At 34.7% G+C, this 9,708-nt stretch overlaps 1 protein-coding gene across 6 annotated transcripts in view; it reads left to right on the top strand.

Annotated features, from left to right (window-relative positions):
- LOC122628424 (CYFIP-related Rac1 interactor B) overlaps positions 1-8,375 on the top strand; it is a 22,167-nt gene extending 13,792 nt beyond the window's left edge. For 4 of the 6 annotated variants that reach the window (XM_043810721.1, XM_043810723.1, XM_043810722.1 and 1 more), the window contains 6 exons: positions 4,336-4,472; positions 4,678-4,902; positions 5,337-5,671; positions 7,426-7,505; positions 7,750-7,876; positions 8,028-8,375. In XM_043810721.1, the coding sequence (XP_043666656.1) occupies positions 4,388-4,472; positions 4,678-4,902; positions 5,337-5,671; positions 7,426-7,505; positions 7,750-7,876; positions 8,028-8,165 (990 nt within the window). In that variant the 5' untranslated portion in view covers positions 4,336-4,387 and the 3' untranslated portion in view covers positions 8,166-8,375. Of the gene's footprint in view, positions 1-773; positions 956-4,121; positions 4,142-4,335; positions 4,473-4,677; positions 4,903-5,336; positions 5,672-7,425; positions 7,506-7,749; positions 7,877-8,027 lie in introns of those variants that run through there. The other 2 variants (XM_043810725.1, XM_043810724.1) reach the window with 2 other exon arrangements.
- The last annotated feature ends 1,333 nt before the right edge of the window (positions 8,376-9,708 follow it).

Here is a 9,708-nt window from a genome sequence, read left to right as displayed (position 1 = left end):
CGAAATAAAAGAAATCCGCTGTTATAAAATATATTTAACGAAAAAGAAAAAAAGAGGGAAATTAAAAATAAAACAAAATAAAATATAAGCTAACATGGTTTCCTAAAAGGATATCTAAATTCGTTCGATTGCGTATATAGATTTATCTAAGATTCGTTCGACAGTCAACGACCTTAAAAGTCATTAAAAGTTACCTCGAAATTATTGAAAATATCAAATCTACACACACACACACACACACATAAAACAAAATTAAATTAAAACAACATAGTTCCTTAAAATACTATCGATTTATCCAAGATATCGTTCCGATCGTTTGATAACGTCTTAAATAAAAACGATTCGATTAACACGAAAGTATTTAACAAAAAAAGGAAATAAAATAAAATAAAATAAAATAAAAACAAAACAAAACGAAACAAGATAACAAAGGAACAAAAAGAAACGGGGATCAAAAAGTAGAAATAGTTTCCAAAAATATCCAAATTCGTTGGCGAATCATTCAGACTTGCCGAGGTGTTTAAGCTCTGGGGTCACACTGTGAAAGAGAAAGATAGAGAGAAAGAGAGAGTTTAGACTGGATCGCAAAGACTAAATTTAAACCTTGGTTCGAACACTTCGTGGAATTCGAAATTCGGGCGGTACGAGGCGGGTACGAATAGGTACGCCATCTTCTCGTTGAATAAGGGAAGCAACCCCCGATTGATTTTTCGCGCGTACGTACCGCCGCCGGCGCGGCGTTTACCAAATAAGGAAGAGGACTCGAACCGCGCCACTACAAAGGGCCGGCGTCGCGACGCTCAACATGGCCGCTTGCACCGACTGACAGTTGTTGCTCCTTCTTCTGCACGGCGTGTACGTTCCTCTTTCGTGTTTTATTTATTCGATTAGAACGAGCCAGAACGAGAAGTATATCATGCGTCGTCGTTCGCGATTACGTCGCGATTCCGCAACGGTGAGTCTGTCGAAACGCGAAAAACTTATATTATACATTTACGTTTGAGATCTTTCGCTTTATTCTTTCTTCTCGTACGTTCCTTTCGATGATAATGTTTTCTCTCTCTCTCTCTCTCTCTCTCTCTCTCTCTCTCTCTCTCCCCCTCTCTCTCTCTCTTTTAATTCTTTTTCCCCATTTCCTCTTGCTGTTCTATTCGATTCGATCGGAGAGTATTTTTGTTCTTTTATTGCATTTTATTTTATTGTATTTTCTTTCTTTTCTTTTCTTTCTTTTTTTTTTTTTAAATTATTGTAAATATTTTCTTCGACTGTAAGAATCGTTTGGACGAAAATTATTAAGGATCGCATATTCGTACATGTGCGATTGGTGTGTGGTTTTTTCTTTTCTTTTGTTTTTTTTATTTTCCTACGTATCTTCTACCAAGTGTTACTTGTAATTATTATTGTTATTATTTTATTCTATTTATTTGTTTCTTTTTTATGATGCTCGGTAACAGATATTGTTTCTTCTTAGAGTAAAAAATTTTGACACGGCGTTTTCTTTGGATTTTAATTTAATTATTTCGAGTTTCGTGAAAGTCGTCGAGTTTTTAAGAGTTCCGAAACGATATACATAGTTATAATACATATGTATATACGTCGCAGGGAAATAACCGCTAAAGTTCATTGTTCCTGAGAGACTAGTTCCTAAAGAGCAATGTACTAAGTTTCATTTGCTTTATCTTCCTGTGATATTATCGATAGGATCGATTGGTTAATTCGATTGTAGCAAGATAATAACAATTATATATTTATACTTTTATAATCGATTTTTTTTACTTCTCGTTAAAAATGTATTATACTGTTATTAAAAATGTAATAAATCCGACATTAAAACGTTCGTTCTCCAACAAATAAAACGGGTAAATCGTTAAAAAAGTTATTTATAGTTTATCATCATCTATTCAGACTCTATTTCTTTCTAATCGAATCGATTGTTATTATCGATAATGAGACACATCGGCACAATCGTACGTATCGCTCCATTAATCTTAACCTCGATAACAAAACGAATTGAAGTTGATATACGTATACACGTGCACGTAAACGTACACATAGTTAGACGGAAAGAGTTCGTATAAATCGTGGGAGATCGATATCCGATCGTCGATAGAATTTCAAACACGATTCCTTCGGTTAGTAAGTACTTGCATCGAACATCTTCAAGACGATAAAGGTGCGATTAATCAAAAAAACCTTGATCGAGTTCCGTGGTTCATTGGACCGTTATTGCAAGACGATATCTAATTTATAATAATACACACATACACATATATACGATACATACATACGATATATACATGTGTGTGTGTGTGTGTGTGTGTGTGTGTGTGTGTGTGTGTGTGTGTATACACGTACATACGATCACCGTGATAATTTTTTTTTCTTTTTTTTATGGATCTTTTTTCGATTTAATCTATCATTTTTATGTAAGATAAACTTTGTTTAACGTCAAACCTAGTTTTATTTATTCTCGTATAAATTATCGATATATCGTTGAAACGTTTATGAATGGAGCTTTTGGTAAACAAGCTTTTTGGTAAACAAACGTTGGTTACGTTTTCCGGTATTAAATATAATTTAATCGTCTCGTAAATCCTCGTTTACGAATAGAGCCAGTACGCATGCACAATAGTTGCGTGTGTAATGTGTAAATAAGTGTCGTGAGGACGACGAAATCTCTCGGCGAGATCTTCACCGCGTATAATTTTAGATCCCGTCATTGCGAGTTCCTTTCTCTCTCTCTCTCTCTCTTTCTCTCTCTCTCTCTTTCTCTCTCTCCTCCCTCTCTCTCTCTCCTCTTAGTAGAACACAATACTTAGTTTTAATTTGATATCAGTAAGGAACATGGTTGAGATTTCTAACAAAATCATGAATACTCCGTTATTGTATTTTAATCGTTCACCGTTAGAATTACCGCAATTCGTTCCGTTTTACGTTGTGTCACATTTAATTATTTTCACCGTGTGTGTGAGAAAAAGAGGAAGACAGAAACAAAGACGGAGAAAGAGAAAAAGAGAGAGAGAGAGAGAGAGAGAGAGAGAGAGAGAGAGAGAGAGAGAGAGAGAGAAAGAGAGAAAGAAAGAGACGATTAAATCGTGACACGAAAGTTTCGGATAAGAAAAGTCACGTAAAGTATTATCGATCGAATATTTTATAAAAGCAGTTTGCGTTACACGGAAATACAATTTCCTCGGCAAGTATTAGATACGTTCCGTAGTAATAACACCTGCGAGACGACGTGTACGGATAATAGAAGACAGATGGTGCGGCATAGATTTCTCAAATAATATTTATTAAGGTCCGATTTCTCTTAAGAGAAATAAACGTGACGTGTTTAGTCGAGCGAAGATTTATAGAAATTCATTATCGCGCACGAACGATAATAATTTTCTAATTTTCACCGAGACCCTATGTGATGATGCTTCTAGGTATGTAAATATATATATATATATATATATATATATATATATATTGTACGTTCTGCAAATGTTATTAACGCGTGGTTTCGTTTATAATCGAACGGAAATTATTACATCGCATAACGCGGACTAAGTAGATAGTACATACTACGTACTTACGTGGTAGACCGCACAATTGATTTTAATTTTAATCGAATCGCTCGTGCCACCATAAATTTAGCAATTATCCTCAGAAATCGGTTCTCCCCTTGTCGATTATTTCGTAGCTAATTCATTCGTGAAAAATCGTTTGGTGGTAACTTCTCCTCCTTCTCTTCCACCACCACCTCCTCCTCCTCCTCCTCCTCCTCCTCCTCCTCCTCCTCCTCCTCCTCCTCCTCTTTCTTCTCCTCCTCCTGCATTTAATCCTCTTCCTCTTCCTTCCATTATCGGACTATATTCAGGTGAGGTCAGCAGCGAGTTTCATTCGTTGGAATTAACTGAAGGTTCATACTTCATCGACGAGTTCGCAGAATCCATTTATTCTGTGGTTTTGATACGCGAATATCTCTCCCACTTTTTATATTGTCCTCCTCCACCATCACCACCTCCTCCTCCTTCTCCTCCTTCTCTTTCTCCTCCTCGTATCTCTTTTTACCCTTCGAAGGTAACGCGCCAGTTGATACACTTCCTCTATGCAAGATTAACGTTTCATAACCGACAAGCTGTCTGTCGAGAAGAGAGTGAGAGAAAAAGAAAGAGGGAGAAGGAGCTTTTTCTTCTTTAACCTTTGACCTCTACTCTTAAATTTTTAATTAATCCTTTGAATACCGAGTACCCAATAAGTACTCGTTTCCCAACTCATTAGCCGTAGACATTTTTTTTTTTGCAACTTTTTTCTATGGTAAAATATGATCCTTACTTTTTATCATTTTAGATGCCCTTTCTGTTGTAAGTCGATCCTGACCAAAAGGAACTGGGGATTCAGGATGGGAAAGCTTTTGAGTCTTCTGGCTCGGGACGAGTCTACCTGTTGCACGCCTCAAAAGTACGACGTCTTTTTGGATTTCGAAAGTAAGTTTATTTCCTTTTTTCTTTTTTCTCTTTCTTTCTCTCTTCTTTTCAGTTTCTTTTTACTATATTTTTTTTTTTATTGCTCAATCGAAGGAAAACATTTTCTTTTTTATCTTTCTTCTTCTTCTTCTTCTTCTTCTTCTTTTTTAAATTATACATACAATTTATTTTAGAATAAGCAATGCATTTAATAATTTATGTTTAGACGCACAGCCCTCGGATATCGAGCGTGAGACATTCGATGCCGTGCAAAGAGTCTTGAAAAATTCTGAATCTATTTTGGAGGAGATCCAGTGTTACAAAGGTGCAGGGAAAGAAATAAGAGAAGCAATATCGGCCCCTACGGAGGAGTGCCAACGAAAGGCTTACTTGACCGTAGCACCGCTCGTAGCGAAGCTCAAAAGATTCTACGAATTTTCTTTGGAATTGGGTTCGTCTGTTTCCATTTCTTTTCTCGCTTTTCTTCTTCTTCGTCTTCCCTTTTTTCTTCTTTTTTTTTTTCTTTCATCGTGAAATAAATATATAAAACTCCAAAAAAAAAAAAAGAAAAGAAACAGAAAACAGAAAACTCGGAAACATAAGTGCTATACTTGACTCGAACTTTTTTTTCGAATTATTTTCCATGCGTAAAATATAATACATACTTTTCGATCGAATTTCTATAATTCCTTCTTCTTCGACCGATCGACAAATTTCGATGACTCTTTGAAAGGTTGTAAAAAGAAGAGAAATAAATAAATAAATAAATAAATAAATAAATAAATAAATAAATAATCAAAGAAAAGAAAAAAGAAAGAAGAAAAAAAATTTCTTCACTTTTATTTTTATATCTATTTTCTTGTTTTGTTTCGTTTGTTTGTTTAGAAAGCGTAGTACCGAAAATACTCGGACAATTATGTTCAGGAAATTTAACGCCAACGCAACACCTGGAAACGCAGCAGGCTCTTGTGAAACAGCTCGCTGAGATCCTCGAATTCGTTTTGAAGTTCGACGAGCACAAAATGAAAACGCCGGCTATCCAAAATGATTTTAGTTACTATCGTAGGACCTTGACGAGGGCATCGTTGACACGACAGGACAATGCGGAGAAGGACCTCGTTGTTGGGAATGAGTTGGCCAATCGAATGTCCTTGTTCTATGCCCACGCAACCCCAATGCTACGTGTTCTCAGTCACGCGACCATTACTTTCTTGATGGACGTAAGTGCTCTCTTCTCGACTCTCCCCTTTTTATCTTCTGTTTTTCCCTTTTTTTCACTTTTCGTCTTTCATTTCTTTCTTCCTTTTTTTTTGGTTCTATCGAATATCTAGAACATTCCTATACACTTACATATATAATCGTGTGCGTTCTTACTACCTTATTCGCTTCGTACTTTATTTATTTCGATCTGAGAAATGATCATTCATTCGTGCAGTTCGAATCATATTCAAAAATTATTTCAATATGAATTAATTGTAAAATGTTAACGTCAGATTATCGTACGATATTATATGCTTTTTTTTTCTTTTTTTTATTTTAATTAGATCAAATTACTTATAACTACTTGAGAAATATAACGTAGGTCTTAAAAAAAAAAAAAATAGTCGGAAAAATCTGAACGTAAATTAAAACTCTCAAAGAGTAAAGCTCTCTCTCTCTCCCCCCCCTCTCTCTTTCTCTGTCTGTCTGTCTCTCTCTATCTATCTATTTATCTATCTATCTATCTATTAATCTATTAATCTATCTTCCTCTCTATCTATCTCGTGTTACTACCAGGTGCAAACCACAAAATAAAATAAAATAAAATTGAGAGCGGGAGAAATTAGCGTTGGGCGAGAGAAAGTAATGACGCGAAGGCACTAATTCGTTCTACTTACGCAAGATAATCCAGCTGGTAATGAATTTTCGTTTAGTAACGCCTATCACAAAGACGTAATTAACGAAGTTACGCGACCAAGAACAAGTTCCTCTTTATTAAAGACGAAGGAATAATGGTCTGCACGATATATATATATATATATATATATATATATATATATATATATGTATATATACCAATAAATATACTTTCGTGTGTTGGTACAGCTGAGTCACGCGAGTATTACTTTCTTGATGAACCTAAGTGGTCTCGCTTATTTACTTCGCTTCATTTTACCAAATCGAAGATGCTTTCTCTCTCTCTCTCTCTCTCTCTCTTTCTCTCTTGCATAGCCCTTATCGTCTTTATCGGCATTATTACCGGTCATTGAACCATTAATATTTAAATATCAACAATCACGAAATTACCAGCTCCTTTTTTCTTCTCACTTGTCAAATGACGTATTATACTTTCTCTTTGTTTCTGTTTTTGTCAATTTTTCTTTCTTTCTTTTTTTTTTTGCAAATTCGAACAGTCTTCTCAATTCGTGCGACTTTACATGAGAGAAAAATAGAGAGAGAGAGAGAGAAAGAGAGAGAGTTTAATTAAAGCGAATTTTTAGCGATTGTCGTATAAAAATAGTAAGAAGGAAGGAGGGAGGAGGAGTAGAGGGGTTGAACACTGGGGGGTTAGAAAACTAGAATTAAAAGCATTCGATCCAACTGTTTGCTCTGGTGAAGTAGAAAATTGACAGGCATCGGACGTTGGAATTCAGATTACATGGGCTCACTTTGAGCCATTATACGGAGTAATGGGGAAGGTGGGACGAGTTGGTAGGTAAATGTTAGATATATACATACATATGTATATACATATATACGTATGTATGTATGTATGTATGTATATATATATATATATATCGTTTCAGGCAAAAAAAGAATCGATACTATGCCTATCGAGCGACGTTCGTCAGGAAAACATTTTCACAATATTCATTGTTAGAAGTTCGAATGAAAATTCACATGCGAAATTATTTCGAGACTTTTGTATGTTTTACCTTTTTATTTATTTTTTTCCTTTTTTTTTTTTTCCTTTTTTCTTCTGTTTATATTTTAGAACGAAGATATACCGAGGGAGAATATTACTGAAACTCTTGGGACGATGGCTAAGGTCTGTCTGAGAATGTTGGAAAATCCGTAAGTAAAATTGTTTGACTTCTTCAAATTTTTTGTGTGTATATATACATACATATATATATATTTATTTATTTATATATATATATTTCATTATATATGTGTGTGTGTGTGTGTGTGTGTGTGTGTGTGTGTGTGTGCGTGCGTGCGTGCGTGCGTGCGTGCATACACACTCTCTCCTTTTCTCTCTTTCTTTCTTTACATCTCTGTCCATTTAACATATATACGACATTAATTTATTTCGTAGCAATCTATTGGCCCAGTTTCAACGTGAAGAGACTCAACTATTTGTATTGAGAGTTATGGTAGGCCTGGTGATACTATACGATCATGTTCATCCTCAAGGTGCATTCGTCAAAGGTTCGAACGTTGACGTGAGTATAATTTCCTAATAAAGTTATGCAGAATAATGTTGATTTATTGGAGAAAATTAAACGAAAATATATATATATATATTCTTTTTAAATTCTGTTTTATACTCGACTAATCCGATTAATAATTTATTTATTATTTACGTAAATATAGGTCAAGGGTTGCGTGAAGTTGTTGAAGGATCAGCCGCCGTACAAGAGCGAGGGCCTTTTGAACGCATTACGTTATACGACGAAGCATTTGAACGAGGAGAATACACCGAAAAATATAAAGAATCTTTTAGCAGCATGATTGCCAAAACAACGCGGTTGCTGCATCAGAAGTTGATTGTCGGTGGCCGCGCGTATTTTGGTACGAAAGTTTCTCAAGACGAGGTCTCTATCGTTTTTTATCGGCGTCTTACGACGGACACAACGAGTTAGCTGTGAGAATGAAGGAATGAATGAACGGAATGAAGAAAGGAAGAAAGAAAGAAAGAAAGAAAGAAAGAAAGAAAGAAAGGAAGGAGCGAACGAAGAAACGAAGAAAAAAAAGAAAGAAAGAAAGAAAGTAAGGGATGAATAAAGATAGAAAGGAAAAGGAAAACAAAAAAAGAATTAGGATAGAAAGGAAAGTGAAGAAAAAAGAATGTATGTCCGTGTGTACGCCATTGATTATCCCTTATGACCTCTGGATCCTAAAAACCACCCCTCTAATTGTGGATGCTGGCTATGGCTACTGGACCACGAAGTCTTTCGAAAGCGTGTTAAAAAAAAAAAAAAAAAAGAAAAGAAAAGAAAAGAAAAAATAAAATAAAGCTGCCTCTCTTGAGTCAACTGCCGGATTTTAATCACGGCGATTGGCACGTTGCTAGAAAAGGAAAGAAAATACATATATATTGTAGACGAATGGTAATTGGACATTTTTGAGAGAACGTATCGTATGATCGTTGAAAGAAGTCGTTTTTCTTTTTGTCCTTTTTTTTTCCTTTTTCTCTCTTTTTTTTTCCTTCTTTTTCTTTTTTGAGTGTACATTCGAATCCGTCTTCTAATTTCGTTTTCGACCGACGGAATCTTTTTTTTTTTGCTTTCTTCTTCTGTTTTTTTTTTGCGAGAAACAAACGTCATCGGATATAATCGATCTTGTTCTCGACGAAAGGTTCGACGACGAATTATAATATTTGGGGGATGAAAATTTTTGATTCGAATGTGCAATAGAACAATTCGATTGTTGATCGTTGTTGATTTCATTTTACGGCGATTACGGCGATCGTCTATTTAAATATGCCTTAGGTGTTCTTTCTTTTATTATTATTATTATTATTATTATTATTAATATTATTATTATTATTATTATTAATATTATGATTATATGATAGCTATTATTGTAATTATTATTATTATTATTTTTATTATAATTATTATTAATATTTTTATTACTATTACTTTCTTTTTATATTTCTATTATTACGTCGATTATAATGGACACTATTTGTCGTGGCGAAAGATTTAGAAAAAATTCGATTAAAAGTCGTTCATTGATATTATTGCGCCTTTTAAAAAATCGGCGCGACCCGTTAATTAGACCATATCATAGTGTATTTTAGGAGTAATTCCAATTACGAAACTTTTGCGAGATTTATTAAGAGAGAGGTTTAATCACGTTGTGGATATTGTGCAGATCTTTAGCTCTTGTTTTCTTTGTTATTCGACGAATAAAAGTTTGAAAGGTGGAGAAAGAATGAAAGAGAGGGAGAGAAAAGTAAACAGAGAAAGGAAAACGTATAGAATCTCGACAAGGAAAGATTCAGTCATAAATCGTTAAAGTCGTCGAAACGATATACTGCCAGCGAAAA

The sequence above is a fragment of the Vespula pensylvanica genome, chromosome 4 (assembly GCF_014466175.1).
Source record: "Vespula pensylvanica isolate Volc-1 chromosome 4, ASM1446617v1, whole genome shotgun sequence".
NCBI classification, from domain to species: Eukaryota; Metazoa; Arthropoda; class Insecta; order Hymenoptera; family Vespidae; genus Vespula; species Vespula pensylvanica.
This window is presented reverse-complemented; position numbering and strand designations above follow the sequence as displayed.